General features: G+C 41.2%; 3 protein-coding genes across 5 annotated transcripts in view; 2 read left to right on the top strand and 1 right to left on the bottom strand.

The window, feature by feature from the left end:
• Positions 1-21,304, top strand: part of GAPDH (glyceraldehyde-3-phosphate dehydrogenase) — a 58,993-nt gene that overhangs the window by 8,282 nt on the left and 29,407 nt on the right. The window lies entirely within an intron of this gene.
• On the bottom strand, positions 10,369-11,953 carry MRPL51 (mitochondrial ribosomal protein L51). Its single transcript, XM_058743930.1, has 4 exons — positions 11,719-11,953; positions 11,280-11,374; positions 11,085-11,195; positions 10,369-10,630 (listed from the first exon to the last, which is right to left on the bottom strand). The coding sequence occupies exons 2-4, from the start codon at positions 11,356-11,358 to the stop codon at positions 10,434-10,436; spliced, it is 387 nt and encodes a 128-aa protein (XP_058599913.1). The 5' UTR covers positions 11,359-11,374; positions 11,719-11,953; the 3' UTR covers positions 10,369-10,433.
• The window catches only part of NCAPD2 (non-SMC condensin I complex subunit D2), a 32,282-nt gene continuing 22,595 nt past the window's right edge, over positions 11,618-21,304 (top strand). The window contains exons 1-2 of one of the 3 annotated variants that reach the window (XM_058743913.1): positions 11,618-11,758; positions 13,407-13,556. In XM_058743913.1, the coding sequence (XP_058599896.1) occupies positions 13,430-13,556 (127 nt within the window). In that variant the 5' untranslated portion in view covers positions 11,618-11,758; positions 13,407-13,429. Of the gene's footprint in view, positions 11,759-12,013; positions 12,396-13,406; positions 13,557-21,304 lie in introns of those variants that run through there. The other 2 variants (XM_058743914.1, XM_058743912.1) reach the window with 2 other exon arrangements.

The raw sequence follows: 21,304 nt of genomic DNA, 5'->3' as shown, positions 1-21,304 counted from the left end.
ATAATTTGTTTAACCATCTACCTGATAAAAAGACATTTGGGCTGATTTCAGTTTGAGATTACAAATAAGACTGCTATGAACAGCCATGTACAGGTTTGCATGAACATGAATTTTCTCTGGGACAAGAGGGCAATTACTGGGTTGGAAGGTAATTGCATGTTTAGTTTCAGAAAAAACTGCCAAACCAGTTTCTGGAATTGTTTTACCATTTAAATTACCACAAGCAGTGTAAGTGGGATCCAGTTTGTCCACATCTTCACCACTACTTGGTGTTGTCACTGTTTCTTTTTTATTCTAGCCATTCCAATAGGTATGTAGTCATATATCATTGTAGTTTCTTTTCTTTTTTTTTAAAGTAGTCTCCATGCTTAGTATGAAGTCCAATGCCAGGCTTGAACTCATGACCCTGAGTTCAAGACCTGAGCTGAGATCAAGAGTCAGACGCCAACCTACTGAGTCACCCAGGCACCCAGGATCATTGTAGTTTTAACTCTCATTTCTGTGATGGCTGATTATGTTGAACATGTTTTAATGTGATTTTTGCCTCCTATATATATATCCTCTTCGATGAAAGGTCTGCTCTTATCTTTTGCCCATTTTCTTTTTTTTTTTAATTTTTAAAAAATGTTTATTGATATTGAGAGAGAGAGAAAGAGAGAGAGTGCACGTGAGCAAGGGAGGGGCAGAGAGAGAGAGAGAGAGGAAGAGAGAGAATCCCAAGCAGGCTCCATGCTGTCAGCACAGAGCCCAACATGGGGCTTGATCTCACAAATCTTGACATCATGACCTGAGCCGAGATCAAGAGTCGAATGGTTCACTGACTGAGCCACCCAGGTGCCCTGACCATTTTCTAATTGGGTTGTTCATTTTTTTACTATTGAGTTTTGGGAATTCTTTAAATATTCCAGATAAAGTACTTTGTCTGATAGGTGCTTTCTCCTGGTCTGTCATTTGCCTTTTCATCCTCTCAAAGGGATCTCACACAGAGCGAAGGTTTTCAATTCTGTTTAGATCCAATTTATCAACTTGTCCTCCTATGGATTATACTTTTGGTGTGAAGTCTAAGAAGCTTTGCCTAGCCCTACATCCTGATGATTATTTTCTTATTTTATTTTCTAAAAGTTGTACATTTTTGTGTTTCACATATAAGTCTGTGATCCATTTTGAGTTCATTGTCGTATAAGGTGTAAAGTTTAGATCAGAGTTCATTTTATTGTTTATGGATGTCCATTGCTCCAGACCATTTGTTGAAAAAAGCAAACCTTCCTCTGTTGAATTGCTTTTGCACCTTTGTCAAAAATCAGTTTAGCATATTTGGGCAGATCTATTTCTGGGTTCTCTTCAGTTCCACTGATCTATGTGTCTTTCCTTCTGCCAATAACACACTGTCTTAATTACTGTAGCTATAAATAGTAAGTCTTAACGTCAGGTAGAACTATTTCTCCCACTTTATTATTGTTGTTGTTTTCAAAATTGTTTTAGCTATTCTAGATTCTTTGCCTCAAAGGTTATCTTTAAAATGAATTTACAGGGCACCTGGGTGGCTCAGTTGGTTTGGCAGCTGACTTCGGCTCAGGTCATGATCTCAGGGCTCGTGAGCACGCACACACACACACACACACACACACACACACACACACCCCGCCCCTCCAGTCAGTCTTTGTGCTGACAGCTCAGAACCTGGAGCCTGCTTCAGATTCCGTGTCTCCCTCGCTCTCTACCCCTCCCCCACTCACACTCTGTCTCTGTCAGTCTCAAAGGTAAATAAACATTAAAAAAAATTTTTTAATGCATTTATGAGCTGATAAGAAAATAGACTGTAGACCAAAATAAAGACTATAGACCAAAAACTAAGTCAAAGTCAAAGCTGCTACCCAGAGAGGTAAGCTGAGCACTGAAGTCTGTTTTGCCTTGCGGCATTTGCTAAAAAGTTGAATTTAGGCATGGTGATGGACTCACCAGGTGCCACTGTGTCATGGGAGACAGAGCTCAGGGCTTTTCTGGGGTTGGAAATCTAACAGAAGATCCCCACCATTAAGTCAGAACCTCTATGTCCTCGTTTAAGAGTGGATTCAAAATATTCTAACACCCATGCTGTCCCTAGGGGACTTCATAGAAAACTGCTTGTCTGGAACCTAGGTGCCTAGTGGAGATCTTTTTTATTTTATTTTTTCTTGTAAACACTAGTAAAGAATTTATGACCACAAGCTGTGGCTTTACTGTCTGAATTTTTTGTTGATCCTAAGAACAAAATGGCAAGAATTTAAAGTGATTCTAGGTTGACAGTCCCACCAAGCATCTGGCAAAAGTGATGCAATTCTCTCTGGATGAGCTCATCTTTGATCTAGGCCCTGGGGAATTTCCACAGATACAGTTCCAAAAAATATAAATTGTGGTCAAAAATTGCAAACAAATAAGGGACAAAGGTCCAAGAGCAAGAGCCAACAGAGGTAGGGATAGGGAGTAAGAAAGAAAGTTAGAAAATCAAGCCAAATAGTCCAATATCTGACTAACAGGAATTCTAAAAGAGAAAACAGGATATAAGACAGAGATATAAAAGAAATAAAAGAAAATTTTCCTGAATTGAACAAGTCTCTCTGGATTAAACAGTGTGCTATGTGCCCAACACAACGAAAGAAAAAAGAAGCATATCAAGACACATTTTTATGAAATTGGAATATTTTGGAAAAAAGAGAAGAAGCTAAAAAAATTCAAAAAGAGGGGGGAAAAGAACAGGAATCAGAATAGCATCTCAATACAGTATTAGAAGATAGAAGACAATGTGGCAGTGTCTTTAAAATTCTGGAGAAATATCATTAACCTAGAATTTCATACCAATCTAACTACCAATATAAGATCAATTTTTTTTAAAAGATCAATGCATATCAAAAGAAGAATATAGACTCCTTTCATTATCAAAATTCTTACCTCTCTATTTAAGTAGGCTACTACAAGATGCACTCTGACAAACAGGAAAGAGAAAGGCAATAGATATAAGGAATGGAATGCTGGATCCACACACAAAACTGGTTAAAGAAAATCCTGGGTATGGAAGCTGTGCCATGTGTCTTGACTGAAGCAAGAGGATGGAAAAAAACTGCAGGAAAGTCTCCAGAGAAAAAAAAACTGATAAAGTATCTGCCATGTTTAAATATTTGAAAAATAAGGGGTGCCTGGGTAGCTCAGTAGGTTAAGCATCTGACTCTTGATCTCAGCTTTCATGGGATCCAGCCCTGGTCAAGTTCTGTGCTTACAGCATGGAGCCTTTTTGGGATTCTCTCTCTCCCTCTCCCTCCGCCCTTCCGTAACTCATGCACACGTGCATAAACACTCTCTTTCTCTCAAAATAAATAAATAAAAACTTTAAAAATAAATAAATAAGGGGCACCTGGGTGGCTCAGTCAGTTAAGCGTTGGACTCATGATTTCAGCCCAGGTCATGGTTTCACAGTTCGTGGGTTCGAGCCCTGAGTCAGGCTCTGAACTGGCAGTGTGGAGCCTGCTTGGGATTCTCTCTCCCTCTCTCTGCCCCTCCCCCCTCAAGCTGTCTCTGTGTCTCTCAAAATAAATAAATAAATAAATAATAAAACTTTTAAAAAATTATAAACATAAATAAATACAAAATAAATAATTGAAAAATAATATGAACAAGTATTTAACAGTTCCAATGGGATATATGGAAAAAAATTAGAGCTAGATACATAGAAAATTATACAAAAGAAAAAGAGGCAATTAACTTGAGAAAAAACAAAAAGTTAAATAAGAAATACAAGTTACTTTACATTTATGTCAATTGATTTTCAACAAGGGTGCCAAGACCATTGTCTCTTCAGCAAATGCTGCTGGACAACTGGATGTGAACATGCAAAAGAATGAATTTGGATGGCTACCTCCTACCATACACAAACATTAAATCAAAATGTATCAAAAAATTAAATGTAAGAGCTGAAACTATAAAAGTCTTAAAAGAAAACATAGCTATATGTCTTCATGACCTTGGATTAAGCAATGATTTCCTAGATATGATAACAAAAGCACAAACCGCAAAAGGAAAAATAAACAGGGCATCAGCAAATTATGAAACTTTTGTGCTTCAAAGAACGTGATCAAGACAATGAAAAGAATTCACAGAATCAAAGAAAATATTTGCAAATCAGATATCTGATATGGTAATTGTATCTAGGATATATAAAGGACTCTTCCAACTCAATTATAATTTTAAAAATTTGAAAATGGACAGAGGATCTAAATAAACATTTCTCAAAAAGAAGATATGCAAATGGCCAATAAAGCACAAGAAAAATGCTCTATATCATTAGCCATCAGTGAAATACAGATCAAAGCCACAGTGAGACACTACTTTATGCCTACTAGGATGGCTATAATGAAAAACAAACAAAGAATACCAAACGGTGACAAGCCTGTAGAGAAATTAAACCTTCATACACCACAGGTAGAGATACAAAATAATGCAGCCAATTTGTTAAATTTTTTTTTTTTTTTTTTCAACATTTTTTATTTATTTTTGGGACAGAGAGAGACAGAGCATGAACAGGGGAGGGGCAGAGAGAGAGGGAGACACAGAATCGGAAACAGGCTCCAGGCTCCGAGCCATCAGCCCAGAGCCTGACGCGGGGCTCGAACTCACGGACCGCGAGATCGTGACCTGGCTGAAGTCGGACGCTTAACCGACTGCGCCACCCAGGCGCCCCTAATGCAGCCAATTTGGAAAAGCGTTGGCAGTTCCTCAAATAGTTAAACATAAAGTTACCATAGAGTGACCCAGCAACTCCACTCCTTGGTTTATACCCAAGAGAAATGAAAATGTCTACACAAAACCTTGTTACACAAATGTCCATGGCATCATTTTTCAGAGTAACCACAGGGCACCTGGATGGCTCAGTTGGTTAAGCATCTGGCTCTTGACTTCGGCTCAGGTCATGATCTCATAGTTCATGAGTTCAAGCCCCACATCAGGATCCACACTGACAGTGTGGAGCCTGCTTGGGACTCTCTCCCTCTCTCTCTTCCCCTCCCTATTTGTGCTCTCTTTCTCTCGCAAAATAAACTTTTAAAAAAACAAAACAGGGGCGCCTGGGTGGCGCAGTCGGTTAAGCGTCCGACTTCAGCCAGGTCACGATCTCGCGGTCTGTGAGTTCGAGCCCCGCGTCAGGCTCTGGGCTGATGGCTCGGAGCCTGGAGCCTGTTTCCAATTCTGTGTGTCTCCCTCTCTCTCTGCCCCTTCCCCGTTCATGCTCTGTCTCTCTCTGTCCCAAAAATAAATAAAAACCATTGAAAAAATTAAAAAAAATAAAAATAAAAAAACAAAACAAAAAAAAAAGAATAACCAAAAAGTAAAAACAACCTAGATGTCCACCCACTGATAAATGGATAAATATGAGGTGGTATATCCATACAATGGAATATTATTCAGTAATAAAAAGGAATGAAGTACTAATATATGTTACAACATGGATGAACCTTGAAAGCACTATGCTAAATTTAAAAAGCCAGTCACAAAGGATGAAATCTGGTATGATTCCATTTAGATGAAACATCCAGAATAGGCAAGAATGTATAGGGGCAGAAGGTGGGTTTGTGGTTGTCTAGAACCGGGAGGGAGGGGGAATTGAGGGTGACAGTTAAAGGGCATAGGATTTCGTTTTGGAGTAGTGATGAAAATGTTCCAAAATGGTGATGGATGTACAACTCTGTGAATATACTAAAATCCATTGGATTGGTTGAATTGTATCTTGATAAAGATATACAGGTTTTATTGTTTAAATGTTTTTCTTTTTTTAAATGATTATTTATTTTTGAATGAGAAATTGGGGGAGGGACAGAGAGAGAGGGAAACGGAGGATCTGAAGCGGGCTCTGAAGTGCTCACAGCAGAGAGCCCCATGTGGGGCTCAAACTCATGAACCACGAGATCATGACCTGAGCCACTCAGATACCTAAACGACGGAGCCACCCAAGCGCCCCAAGATACAGAATTTTTAAATAAGAAACACTAGTTATCCCCCAGTACACCAAGTAGTAAACAATATTTACATAGTCCTAATAATGTAAATACTGTCTACTGATTTAAGCCAAAATGCTGATAAAACTATGATGAAGAGGAATGGGGAAAGGGCTACAAGAAAGGAGAGGATTGCAGAGTGTAAATCCAGTTTCCTGACAAGATAACTAATAGAGGCCACTGGCTTCCTCTTCCAAAATCAAACCTGGAGAATCTATAGAAGCTATAAGGAATCATGAATTTCAAGAACTAACAACAGAAGCACAAGAATGTCTTGGGGACACCAAAGACTATTGTTATGGGTTGAATTCTGTTCTTCAAAAATTTTTATATTTAAGTCCCAAGGCACCTGGTTGACTTGGTTTGTAGAGCATGTGAATCTTGATCTCAGGGTTATGAGTTCAAGCCCACACTGAGTAGAGATTATTTAAAAATAAAATGTTTAGGGGAGCCTGGGTGGCTCAGTCAGTTAAGCACCCAACTTCAACTCAGGTCATGATCTCACACTCCGTGAGTTCAAGCTCTACATTGGGCTCTGTACTGACACTGTGGAGCCTGCTTGGGATTCTCTCTCTCTTCCTCTCTCTCTGCCCCTCCCCTGCTCACGCTCTCTCGCCCTCAAAATACATAAATCAACAGGGGCGCCTGGGTGGCGCAGTCGGTTAAACGTCCGACTTCAGCCAGGTCACGATCTCGCGGTCCTTGAGTTCGAGCCCCGCGTCAGGCTCTGGGCTGATGGCTCGGAGCCTGGAGCCTGTTTCCGATTCTGTGTCTCCCTCTCTCTCTGCCCCTCCCCCGTTCATGCTCTGTCTCTCTCTGTCCCAAAAATAAATAAAAAACGTTGAAAAAAAAAAATACATAAATCAACATTAAATATGTTTTTAAAAGATTCCTGTTTTAGACAATGAAAATCATATAATTTGTAAACGATCACAATTTGATAAACATTAAAAAAATGATCATAATTTGATCTCTATTCTTTCAACCCTCATATCCACTCTTTTTTTCTTTCTTTCCCTTTCTTTCTTTCTTCCTTTCTTTCTTGACATTGACTAGGACTTTCAATACTAAGTTAAAGTGCAACAGGAATGGTACGCATCCTTGTCTTGTTACTAATCTTTTTTTCTTTTTAAAAAATTTATTTATTTAAATTCAACTTTGTTAACATACAGTATAGTATTTGTTTCAGGAGTAGAACCCAGTAATTCATCACTTACATATAACACCCAGTGCTCATCCCAACAAGTGCCCTCCTTAATGCCCATTACACATTTAGCCCATCCTCCCACCTGTCTCTCCTTCAGCAATCCTGTTTGTTCTCTGTATTTAACAGTCTCTTATGTTTTGCCTCCCTCTCTGTTTTTACCTTATTTTTCCTTCCCTGTCCCTATGTTCATCTGTTGTTTCTTAAATTCCACATACAAATTAAATCATATATTTGTAAAAAAAAAAAATCATATATTTGTCTTTTTCTGACTTATTTAGCTTATTATGTCTTATTACAGATCTTAAAGGGAATGCATGTCTATTAAATATTTGTGGTTGATCTCTACTATGTAATCTTTACCAAGTTAAAGAAATTTCCTCCTGTTCCTAGCTTAACAGGTTTTTTATTTTAAATCATTGGGCTAAATCTTCATCTTTCCTAACAGGAAGCTAATAAAGTCTAAAGCTGATAAATCATAAAGAGCAGTAGGGCATATTGTTTCAAATTATGATAATAAATACCAAAATATTTCAAAGAAGTGAGAGCCTTTCATTCTAGGAAGCTAGTTTGGAGGGTAGACAGGTGAAGCAGGGGACTTTTTGTCACACGACTTTCCCTTCTTTTTTTTTTAAATTTTTTTTTTTCAACATTTTTAATTTATTTTGGGACAGAGAGAGACAGAGCATGAACGGGGGAGGGGCAGAGAGAGAGGGAGACACAGAATCGGAAACAGGCTCCAGGCTCCGAGCCATCAGCCCAGAGCCTGACGCGGGGCTGGAACTCACGGACCGTGAGATCGTGACCTGGCTGAAGTCGGACGCTTAACCGACTGCGCCACCCAGGCGCCCCGACTTTCCCTTCTTTTTGATTAACTACATGCATGCATTACTTTGATTTTCTAAAAATAAAGCTTAATTTAGAAATAAATCAAGTCTCCTACACCATTTTAAAAATTGAGATATAATTCATATACCATATGATTATATAGTATACAATTGTTTTTTAGTGTATTCACAAGGTCGTGCAACCATCACTGCTAATTCCAGAACATTTTTACCATCCCTAAAAGAGCCTTGTATCTGTTAGCAGTCATCTCTCATTCCCTATCCCTTATCCCATTCCCTGGCAATAACTAATCTACTTTCTGTCTCTGTAGGTTTGCCTATTCTGGACATTTCATACGAATACAATACAAGCCTTTTATGACTGCCTTCTTTGGTTTATTAAAGTGTTTTCACGGTTCATTCATGTTGTTAGATGTATCAGTGCCTCATTCTTTTTTATGGCTGAATAATGCATGAATATACCACATTTTCTGTATCAGTTGATAGACATTTGCTTTGTTTCTTCTTTTTCGCTATTATGAATAACAATGCTATGAACATTTATGTACCACTTTTTGTATGAACATGTTTTCATTTCTGGTGGGTATATACTTAGGAGTGGATTTGCTGGGTCATATGCACCACTGATCACTCTTCTCTTCCCCACTTGAAATGTTCTACCACTTATTTCTTTGCTGAAATCCAGCCTCTTCTAGGAAGCCTCTCCTGATTAGACCAAATACAATCTCTTATTTAGATCATTTATCACCAGTGGTTTCTGAACATGGTTAATGAAAATCACCTGAGGGATTTTACAATCAGAATTGTCTAAAATTAGGAGTCATGCTTTGAAAAAGTAAAAGGCTGGAAACAATCTAAATATCTATCAAAATGGAACTAGTTAAATCATTATGGTATAGAATGTGAGGATATAAAACAATCCAGGTTGTATTAAGTGAATAAGCAAGGTATAGAACGGTGTATATAGAATCCTCTTTTCATTAAAAATAAAAACTAAAAATAAATAGAATCCTCTTTTCAAAAGGAGATATACAGTTAATACATGATTATACATGTACAGTTTATGTCCAAAGGACTAAAAAAAAAAAAGAAAAAAGTGGTTGCTTCTGCAAAGCACAAAAAAAAACAGGCCGCGAGAAAACTCTTTACCTGATTACCCTTCAGTAATTTAAAAAATTTCCATTGTATTTTTTTTTTTAATGTATTTTTTAAAAAAGTAGATGTGCAAGACTCAGCTCAGCTCTACAGATCACAAATCTTTGGGGGCAGGGACCCGGCTTTTGAAATCGTGAAACTACCAAGGTGATTCTGATGATCAGTCAGGCTTAGTATGCAAACCATTCATATGGCACTTAATGCCTCATATTAAAGTGTACATGTGAGAATATATCTTTATCCCCTAACTAGGAAATCATGTTATCTATTACATTTTTTTCTTGCATTTCTCAACTTAGGAAAAGTACCCGATATTTTTGATGAAAATAATGAACAAGAATAATTCTATTTGTTACATTTCATTCCAGTGTGAAAATGTTTTCAAACATACATTTAAGATAACAGCATTATGAAGCAATAAGAAATTACCACTTTCAATACATGAAAAGCTAAATGTCAAAAAGTGCCATCAATTTCCTTTTTCTTTTTTAAAGTTTATTTATTTTGAGAGCAGGGGAGTGGCCAAGAGAATCTCTAGCAGGCTCCACGACATCAGCGCAGAGCCCCATTAGGGGCTCAATCTCATGAACTGTGAGATCAGGACCTGAGCAGAAATCAAGAATCCAAGGCTCAACCAATTGAGCCACCCAGGTGCCCCGTTTCTTTTTTTTTTTTTTTTTTAATGTTTATTTATTTTTGAGAGAGAGAGAGACAGAGAGACAGAGAGAGACAGAGCATGAGTAGAGGAGGGGCAGAGAGAAAGGGAGACACAGAATCCGAAGCAGGTTCCAGGCTCCAAGCTGTCAGCACAGAGCTGGATGCAGGGCTGGAACCCACCAACGGCAAGATCAATGACCTGAGCTGAAGTCAGACATTTAACTGGCTGAGCCACCCAGGCCCCCCCCACCCCCTTTTCTTTTTTAAAGGCTAAAAATATAGCTAGTCTGCAATGGGCAAGTGGTGAAGTCCAAACGTAAGACTTATGGATGGATGAGCCAGAGTTCATAGTCTACTTGAATGAATAAAAGTAGCATCTAGAGTAAAATAAAGTGTAAGAGTAAAATAAAGAGCAGATAACAGATTCCAAAGAAGCCCCATTTTATTAGAGAGCATACAAATCCCAAAGGGAAAAGTACTGTCCGTCCCCCCCCCCCCCCCCCCCCCCCCGGACAGATGTGTCTCTTCCACAGTTCCCAGCTTTCTCTTCTACCGGTACTTTCCATGTCTGTTAAAGTGTTTGTAGAGGTAGCTGATGCGTTTGTTAAGGTTGTGCAGGTCATCAAGGAACATTCGATTTCCAACCATTTTCTTCTTTCGGATACAACGTTGCAATTCATTCCCCTTCCAGCCTCTAAGCCATCTGGGGCCCCTGATCAGTTCTTTGGGGTGCATTTCAAAGCCTCCTGTGTAATGTGAGAGAACACGTTAGTTCCCAGACAAGAGGCAAGGAACACAGCCTCCACCAGCTAAGCCTTCAGCATGCGGTTGCATTTTCCTGAGCTGCGCCTACAGACAAACAACACCTACACGATCAAGAGCACAGACTCTGGAGCCAGACTGCTTGTGGTTCAAATTCTGGCACTGCCATTTACTAGCATTGGAAAAAATCACTTAACCCCTCTGTGCTTCAGTTTCCTTACCTGTAAACTGAAAAAACAAAAAACAACCCTTACTGTAAGGATTAATTAATACATGTAGTGCACTCAGAACAGCGTCAAAAACAACCAGAATACGCACGTTAAGTGTCGGCTCTTATTACTGAGCATGGTACCATTCGTACACTGGTGGAGGGAAAAAAAAAGATAATCTTACGTAAAAAATTACTCTGAAATTCTGTACCACGGAATCGAATCTTACCCAGGATCCCGATGTTGTCATACACCCCGAACATAGCCCTCTTCTCGTTCCAACGATCAACCACTTTGGGAGGCGGGAGGGTGAGCCTTACGTGGAACATTCCAGGAATACCTAGGGACGGGGAAGAAAGGGAATTGAGTCTGAGCCGCTTACTGACAAGCAGTTCTCAGGGCAATTTCTACATCAGCCACTTACCCAGAGAGAAGCTTCTGCAGGATAGGGGCGCCCGGCCCCATAGGACCCTGCCTGCCCCCAAAGAGAGGCTCCCTGCCATTGCTCTCGTCTCTTCCCTACAACAGCAACCACACAAGCATAAGAGTAGGGTCACACGTGACCTTCGAGGAGCTGACAGGGACCTTCCGCGCCAGCCTCACAGGACACTAGACGGAAGGAGCCATCTTGGGTCTCATCGAGGTACCTCCCGCAGCCAGACCCGTCTTGGCTCCTCCTTCCCTAGCCACAAACCCCACCCTCCAAGTTCCGGTGTACAGAGACCTTGAAACCCCTCCCTCCCTTCCCACCCCGCCCAGGTGCTTCCGGTTCGCCCGCCGAAGTCTTGGAGAGTCCGAAGAGCAGAGGGATTCATTTCGTCGTTGCCCAGGACGCCCCAAAGCTGAATTTCGAGGAAACTCACCCTTTCCTGGGGGCGTCCCTCAACTGTGAGGGAGATGAAGGTGCAAACTCTGGAACCCAAAACCTCTTTTTCTGTGCCTCACAGCAGTATTGTGTTGTAGCTGTTTTTATTATCCCTTTTCTACTGGGGAGGAGATCTGAGGCGCAGAGAGTGAAGTGACCTGCTGGACGTCACATAGAGGAGATGGCGGAACATGGATTAGAGCCTAAACCTTTTAACTCCCGGCTTGGACATGCCTCCTGCCCCGGGGGGGGGGCGGGGCGGTGACTGAGTGGGTCACTAGCCCAAGGGCGCTATCACCGCCTAGCTAGAAAGGGCGGCAGAATGAGGCAGCCGCGAGACGAGGGGAGGCGGGCAGGGGATCTAGGCCCTGCCCCGCCCCTGGCGGCGCGTCTGGCTTCCAGGCTCCTGAGATGTGATTGGCGGGTCTCTGCAGAGAGTGACGCGATTGGCCTCCTAACGGCGGTTGAGATTTGAACTCCACCTTTGTGGCTTTGCCCGCGCGGCGCCTGGTTCAGAGGCGGGTTTTTGCCTCCGCCTGCCGGGGATTGGCCGGTTTCTCTGCCCGCTTGAGTGCTGCGGTGCTGATTGGTGCGTATTGTGCAGTCCGTGTTTTTTCCTTCATTTCGGCCCCAGGTCCTGAGTCGGAGGAGCGGCGGGTGAAGTTCTTTTCTGAGGTGTGGTGTTAATGGGCAGCGGGGAATACAAGACTGGGAAGATTGGGGATGGGGCAGTATGACGCGATATTAGGCTACGTACGAGAGGCAGGGAGTTTCAGTGCGTAATTCTGGCGGTAAGATGTAGAAACAGTAAGTTTTAACAGACCCGTGCGGAATATGGGCAAATCTCTTAACCTTTTTTTTTTTAGCTTCAGTTTCCTCATCTGTAAATAGGGTTGTGTTATCATGCATTCCATGAGATTGGCATTCGAAGAACTAGATCAGATATGATATATTCAAATAGCCTAATAAGAACGTGACACAGAGTAAACAGATGTTAAATGTTAATACTCTCCCATTCTGGAGCCAGGACACGCACTAGTCCATGCTGGCCCACTGCCCTAGCCTTGAGTGAGGCCTTCTCTCAGTGCATAAAAATGGAAATGTCCGTTAAAATGGAAATGCTAACTTAATGCATTGATATGCCACTTTGTATTTTTTTTTAATTTTTTTTAATGTTTATTTTTGAAGGAGAGAGAGACAGAATGTGACGGGGGGGGGGGGAGGGGGCGCAGAGAGAGAGAGGGAGACATAGAATCTGATGCAGGCTCCAGGCTCTGAGCTGTCAGCACAGAGCCCGATGCGGGGCTCGAACCCACAAACCACCAGATCATGACCTGAGCCTCAACCGACTGAGCCACCCAGGTGCCCTGCCACTTTGTATTTCTTTAAACATTCTCATGTCTTTTGACTCATTTGATCCTCAGAGCAACTTTGCAAAATAATCAGATTAGTAACTCTGTTGTGCAGATGAGGTTCAGGGGGGTAAGTGACATAACCAAATAGCAGAGTCACAACTAGATTTAGATTCTAGTCCAGGGTTGCCTCACATCCTCTTAAGATAACGTTACCGCCGTGGTATAAGTTTGATATAAGCGTCATATATCTGAAGGTGGAGGAATAATAGAACGAGATTAAAAAGACAGTCCTTAGATATAGATCTTGACCTGTTTGCTGTTTGGTTTCCAGACCTGTGAGCCAGTGGGAGAAAGATGTGTCCCCAGCTGTATGAGTTCCATCTGCCTTTAGCCCCAGAGGAGTTGTTGAAAAGTGGAGGAGTGAATCAGTATGTAGTGCAAGAGGTACTGTCCATCCGACATCTTCCATCACAGCTTAGAGGTAAGACTTCATAGCGGCTACTGTGCCTGGCCCTTCAAAACAGCCATCCCCCATGTAATTATATTATCGGCCTTTTGCACTACACTGGTAAGCTCCATGAGGGCAAAGAACCCATCTTTCCTACTCATGGTTTTCTTCCTAGCATTGCTTGGGATGTATTACATGAAGAGTATCCACATTGACCTCCTTTTCTCAATCATTCAGAAAACAGTCTTGGTGTATGCAGCTACTCTTTGGAGAAAAACTTATTTTAGATCTTTACCTCTTACCACGTGCCAAAACTAAGTTCTGATGGATTTAAAAGTTACAGGAAAAGGTAGCTTTCTCAGAATGTATGGGACTTGACCTGACCTGTTTCAGGTAGTACTTTTTTAGAGTCTAGATCTCTTGTTTCCAAGGGTGTGCAATAATAGGAAAAAAATATGTACACCTACAACACTGAACAGTATATGCACAATACAGTTATCCGTTGAAACCTACAGATGAACAAGGCAATTTATACATTATCACTAAGACCTTGTAATGTCACTATACTTCTTGGAAGTGGTCTTTCAGGTTGTTTTAGAGAGGTACATAGAGTAGAGATTAAGATTCTGGAGCCAAGCTATCTGAATTTGAATCCTGGCTCTACCGCTCTCACCTTAGACAAGTTACTTATTCTGTCTGTTCCTGTTTCCTCATCTGTTAAGATAGGGATAATAGCCTACTTCATTTATTATCGTCTATAACAAGAAGGGTTGGTTAATGCAGCAGCTTGATAATTTAACTCCAGCTTGTCTCCTCTTGGCCATGATGGTTGCTAGATGCCAGCTCCTTGCTCTTATGTACAGAAGTAGTAAAGGTGATTTTTTTTTTATCTTATACTTCTTTCTTTTTTTAAAACTTTACCAGAAGCCTCCCAACAGACCTAGCCAGAATTGATTTTGCCTATTTCCCTGAACTAATTACTGATAAGGGCTACAGATTTACCCAGATTGTCTAAATTGATAAAGATTATTATCTAGGAGCCTCCCTAAACCCAGACATATCACCATTTGGTAAGCAAAGAACGCAGAGTGTGGAGGTCAACCAGTAGCTGGCAAGTCAACAGAATCCACTATGGTGGAGATAGACTATTCTCTCCATATAGTGTTGATATATGCGTCACCAATTGCACAGGCTGCACAGTGTAGTAAATTGTTCTTCAGTTATTATAATGCATCATTTTTTAAATGAATAATTACTTTAAGAGTTCTTTTTATAATAATTGCATTGCTTTTGGTGTTTAGAACCCTAACTATAAGTTCTATAAGATCAAATCATTTACTTTGTTCAATAAGTATTTACTGACGATACACTGTCAGACACTGTTCTGGGTCCTGGGGACACAACAGTAAACAAAACAGACAAGTTGACAAAGTTCTTTCTCTCAAGGTTCTCAACAAGGAATAAATAAATAAGGACTATGTCAGATGGCTTATAAGTGCCAGGGAGAAAAGTAAACAGGATAAACAAAATATGGTGTGGCAGGGTAGGAACTGCATTTTATGTTGGATGATCAGTGAAGGCTTGCTGATCAGTGACATTTGAGCGGAGGCCTTAAAAGTGAAGAAGTAAACTATGCAGATAGTTCTCATAGGCCTTCTAAGCAGAGAGAAAAGCCAGTGCCAAGGCTCGGAGGTGGGAAAATGCCAATATGGTTGGAGTGGAGTAAGCTAGGGAAAGATGTCAGATGAGAAGTGGTGCAGGTTATTCTAGAGTCTTGCTCCTTACACTGTGGCCTTCAGACCAGCAAATTAGAATCATGATTTAGGAATTTATCAGAAATCCAAAAAAAAAAAAAAAAAAGAAATCCAAGATAAAGACCCATCCCAGAACTATTGAATCAGAAAATCCGTTTTTTAAGAATATCCTTAGGTAATTCAGATGCACATTTAAGTTGGAGAAGCACTAATCTGGAGTCTTGTAGGTCATAATAAAGATTTAGATTCAGTGTGAACACAGGAATGACACAGTCTGACATTTTAAAAGTATCACTGTTGGGGCGCCTGGGTGGCTCAGTCGGTTGAGCGTCCGACTTCAGCTCAGGTCACGATCTCACGGTCCGTGAGTTCGAGCCCAGCGTTGGGCTCTGGGCTGATGGCTCAGAGCCTGGAGCCTGCTTCCGATTCTGTGTCTCCCTCTCTCTCTGCCCCTCCCCCGTTCATGCTCTGTCTCTCTCTGTCTCAAAAATAAACGTTAAAAAAAAAATTAAAAAAAAAAATAAAAGTATCACTATTGTGTTGAATAGTGTGAGGGGCAAGGGAAGAAGCAGGAGACTCATTGAGAGGGTAATACAGTAGTACCAGGTAGCTTGCCTTGCCTGGGGTGATAACAGTAGAGGTATTCATAAAAAGTTAGGTTCTGAATAGATGTTTTTGCTTTTTAATATTTTTTATTTATTTTTGAAAGAGAGAGTGCAAGCGGGGGAGGGTCAGAGAGAGGCGGGGACAGAGGATCTGACGCAGGGTCCATGCTAACAGCAGTGAGCCCAATGCAGAGCTCAAATTCAAGGGCTATGAATCATGACCTGAGCCGAAGTCGGACACTCAACAACTGACCCACCTAGGCACCCCAGGTTCTGAATAGATGTTAAAAGTAGAGCCAACAGGATTGTTGATGGATTGGCTGGGATTTACAGGGTTAGAGAAAGAAGAATCTAGGATGATTACAAGGTTTTTGGATCTGAGCAACTAGAAAAATGGAAGTACCATTTACTGAGATGGGGTAACTTATGAGAGGAGCAGCTTTGGGCTGTTGGTTGTAGAATTGTGGAGTTTCGGGGAGAGGTGCCCGCTACAGCTATATGTTTGGGGTTTAATGTTCAGCATGTAGAAGGCCATTTAAAGCCATGAAATTTGAGTGTAGATGGAGACAAAAAGCAGTTTAGAGATGTAAGAGCTGAGACAGCCCACTGTTTAGAGGCTGGAAAGATGAGAAAGAACCAGTAGGAGAAACTGAGGACCAGTCATTGAGGCAGAAAGTGAACAAAGGCACTAAACGGAGGCTAAATTAAGAGATGTTTCAAAAAGAAGTGGAGAGCTCAACTGCAAATTAATTACTGGACTTCACAATGTGGTGATTGGGGAAAGCGGTTTCAGAGGAGTGGTGGGGGCAAAAGGCTAATTGAAATAGGTGGGTTTATGAGAAAATGGGAAGACAGAGTTTAGATAACTTTCTGATTGTTTTGCTTTCATGAGTAACAGAGAAATGAGGTGATGATGGAGGAGGAGGTAGAGTTGAGGGAGGATTTTTTGTTTTTTTATTTTGAGAGAGAGAGGAAGAGCAGGGGAAGGGCAGAGAGAAGGAGAGAGAGATAATCCCAAGCAGGCTCCATGCTGTCAGCACAGAGTCCATCGTGGGACTGGATTCCACAAACTGAGATCATGGCCTGAGCCAAAATCAAGAGTCAGAGACTTAACTGACTGAGCCACCCAGGTTCCCCGGGAGGATTTTTTATAAGATGGGTAGCATTACATGTGTATGTACTGAATGGAAGCTATCAGAGAAGGTTAGGTTGATGATGCAAGAGGGAGAGGGGACAGATTGTTGGAGCAGTATCTTTAGTAAGTAAGAGAGTGTGTAGTCTGGTGCACAGAGGGAGGAGATGGTTTTACTAGAGGGTGGGACAGTTTATCTGCAGTAGCAAAAGAAAAGAGTAGCTGGGCACAGATGCAGGTAGTGAGGGGAAATACAGATCTTGGGGCAGCTGGAAGTTCTCTTCTGTGTGCTTCTTAGTGTTTATTTTTGAGAGAGAGAGAGAGTAGGGGAGGGGCAGAGAGAGGGAGAAACAGAATCTGAAGCCAGCTCCAGGCTCCGAGCTGTCAACACAGAGCTCGACATGGGGCTTAAACCCACAGACTGCATGATCATGACCTGAGCCAAAGTTGGCTGTTTAACCAACTGAGCCACCCAGGTGCCCCTCTTCTGTGTGATTCTATTTGCTCAGTGAGATAGGAAGTGAAGCCTTTAACTGAGAAGGAATTGGGGAAGAAGGCCTTGATCTTATGAGCAGAGGAAAGGTGTGAAATAATTGCCTAGAAGAAGGTGAGGAGGCCTGGGAATTTGTAACAGGCTTACCAAGAAATACTAAGGGCCCACTTGAGATTAATGGTCATAAGTTTAAAGTGAGAATAGTTAGCATGACTATATTTTTGTCAAGCCATTTTTATTTGTATGATTACATGAATGAAGTAAGCAGGCAGTTGAATTTAATCCAGATTTGCCAAGGGAGTAAATGTGAATTTTAGTGGAAAAAATTAGAAATATCATATTGTCTAACAATAGGGGCACCTGGCTGACTCAGTAGAGAATGCTACTCTTGATCTCAGGGTCCTGAGTTCAAGCCCCACATTGGACATGAAGCCTACATTATAAAGAAGAGAGGGACACCTGGGTGGCTCAGTCGATTAAGCATCCGACTTCAGCTCAGGTCATGATCTCAATGCTCATGAGTTTGAGCCCCATGTCGGGCTCTGTGCTGACAGCTTAGAGCCTAGAACCTGCTTTGATTCTGTGCCTCCCTCTTTCTCTACCCTCCCCAGCTCACACTCTCTCTCTCTGTCTCAAAAAATAAACATTAGAAAAATAAATTAAAAAAAAAAAGATATAATGTCTAATGATAGAGGAATAGTAAGTTAATTAAGATATATATATATGATGGACTATTATGTGACCATTAAAATTATTTACAAAGGTTTTATAATATGCTTATTGTAAAATTAAGTTTTATTTATTTATTTGGAGAGAGTGAGTGGGGGACAAGCAGAGAGAGAGAGAATCCCAAGCAGGCTCCATGCTCAGCACAAGAGCCCAATGCAGGGCTCAATCCCACAACCCTGGGATCATGACCTGAACCAAAATCAAGAGTCGGATGCTCAACTGCCTGAGCCACCCAGGCACCCCATAATATTAAGTTTTAAAAAGCAGAACAGAGAAAGAAGTTTTAAAAAGCAGAGAAGTGAGTATGTGATATGACCTCAACAGCAGAAATACTAAGCATAGGAAAGAGATGGAAAAAACTTAGCCAGATGTTAATTGCTGTGTATTTCTCTTTTCCATTTTTCTATATTTTCCAGATTACAGAAGGAAGTTTGTAAGAGTGGTAAATAGCTGGAGCGCCTGGGTGGCTCATTCGGTTAAAGCGTCTGACTCTTGATTTTGGCTCAGGTCACGATCTCACAGTTCATGGGATTGAGCCCTGCATCAGGCTCTGCGCTGGTAGCTCAGAGCCTGCTTGGGATTCTCTCTCTCCCTCTGTGTCTCCCGCTCTCTCTGCCTCTTCCCTGCTTGCGGTCTCTCTCTCTCTCTCTCTCAAAAAATAAATAAATAAACTTTAAAAAAAGAGAGTGATAAATAAATTACATATACTGAGTTACACTGTGTGCTAAGTATTATTCTGACTGCTTCACAGGATTATTTCTACTTAACCTTTACCAAAAAATTCTGAAAAGCCCTATGATGTGCAATCTTGTATTATTCCTCACTTAGAGAAGAGGAAACAGACTTAGTAAGCTAAGTAGCTTGGCCTGGTAAATGTTCAAGCCGAATATAAACCTAAATTAGCAGTCTGACTCTAGACTAGATCAGTAGGTAATGCTTCAAAGAATTAAACAGATATATGGACCAAGAAAATCATTAGTTGTAATAAAAAAAAATAGGTAGTTGGTAATATTTGAGAGAATAGTTGTTAGGTTAATAAATCCCACAAACAGATCAGGAAATTGAAAAAGGAGACACAATTTATTTTATTTTATTTTTTTTATAATGTTTTATTATTTTAATTTGCATTTCACCAAAATTGTGGAACATTGAACATCTTTTCATCTGCTATTTGCTACATTTATGTTGTCTTTGGTAAAGTATCTGGTTCAAATCTTTTGTTTATTTTTTTTTAATTAATTAATTTATTTTTTTAATATATGAAATTTACTGTCAAATTGGTTTCCATACAACACCCATTGCTCATCCCAAAAGGTGCCCTCCTCAATACCCATCACCCACCCTACCCTACCTCCCATCCCCCATCAACCTTCAGTTTGTTCTCAGTTTTTAACAGTCTCTTATGCTTTGGCTCTCTCCCACTCTAACCTCTTTTTTTTTTTTTCCTTCCCCTCCCCCATGGGTTTCTGTTACGTTTCTCAGGATCCACATAAGAGTGAAATCATATGGTATCTGTCTTTCTCTGTATGGCTTATTTCACTTAGCATCACACTCTCCAGTTCCATCCATGTTGCTACAAAAGGCCATATTTCATTTTTTCTCATTGCCACGTAGTATTCCATTGTGTATATAAACCACAATTTCTTTATCCATTCATCAGTTGATGGACATTTAGGCTCTTTCCATAATCTGGCTATTGTTGAGAGTGCTGCTATAAACATTGGGGTACAAGTGCCCCTATGCATCAGTACTCCTGTATCCCTTGGATAAATTCCTAGCAGTGCTATTGCTGGGTCATAGGGTAGGTCTATTTTTAATTTTCTGAGGAACCTCCACACTGCTTTCCAGAGCGGCTGCACCAATTTGCATTCCCACCAACAGTGCAAGAGGGTTCCCGTTTCTCCACATCCTCTCCAGCATCTATAGTCTCCTGATTTGTTCATTTTGGCCACTCTGACTGGCATGAGGTGATATCTGAGTGTGGTTTTGATTTGTATTTCCCTGATAAGGAGCGACGTTGAACATCTTTTCATGTGCCTGTTGGCCATCCGGATGTCTTCTAAAAGAGGAGATACAATTTAAAAGGGATATCCACGTGCCCCTAGGTAGCTCAGTCATCCGACTTCAGCTCAGGTCATGATCTCATGCTTCGTGAGTTCGAGCCCTGAGTCAGGCTCTGTGCTGACAGCTTGGAGCCTGGAGCCTGCTTCTTATTCTGTGCCTCCCCCTCTGTCTGCCCCTCCGCCACTTGCGACTCTGTCTTTCTCTCTCAAAAATAAATAAATCTTAAAAGGGATATGATAGCAAAGTCAAATGAAAGGCATTGAGTGTTTTTGTTTTGTTTTAAAGAAGGGAGTCCTGGGGCACCTGTGTGGTTCAGTCAGTTGAGTGTTTGACTTGATTTTGGCTCAGGTTGTGATCTCAGGGTTTGGTTGGTGGGTTGGAGCCCTGTGTCGGGCTCTATGGTGGCGGTGCAGAGCCTGCTTGGGATTCCCTGTCTCCCTCTTTCTCTGCCCCTCCCCCATTCGTGCTCTCTTTCTCTCAAAATAAATTAAACTTTAAAACATAAAAATATAAAGGGACTCCTCAGTGGCTCAGTCAGGTTAAGCGTCTGACTTCGGCTCAGGTCATGATCTCATGGTTTGTGAGTTCAGGCCCTGTGTTGGGCTCTGCACTGACAGTTCAGAGCCTGGAGCCTGCTTCAGGTTCTGTGTGTGTGTGTGTGTCTCAAAAGTAAATAAATAAACATTTTTAAAAAGTTTTTAATAGGGGCGCCTGGGTGGCGCAGTCGGTTAAGCGTCCGACTTCAGCCAGGTCACGATCTCGCGGTCTGTGAGTTCGAGCCCCGCATCAGGCTCTGGGCTGATGGCTCGGAGCCTGGAGCCTGTTTCCGATTCTGTGTCTCCCTCTCTCTCTGCCCCTCCCCCATTCATGCTCTGTCTCTCTCTGTCCCAAAAATAAATAAAAAACGTTGAAAAAAAAAATTAAAAAAAAAAAGTTTTTAATAAATAAATATATAAAGAAGGGAGGCCTGAGCATGCTGGCAGAATAAGAGCAGTTCCTGGACA

This window comes from Neofelis nebulosa, chromosome 8 (genome assembly GCF_028018385.1).
Source record: "Neofelis nebulosa isolate mNeoNeb1 chromosome 8, mNeoNeb1.pri, whole genome shotgun sequence".
Lineage (NCBI taxonomy): Eukaryota > Metazoa > Chordata > Mammalia > Carnivora > Felidae > Neofelis > Neofelis nebulosa.
This window is presented reverse-complemented; position numbering and strand designations above follow the sequence as displayed.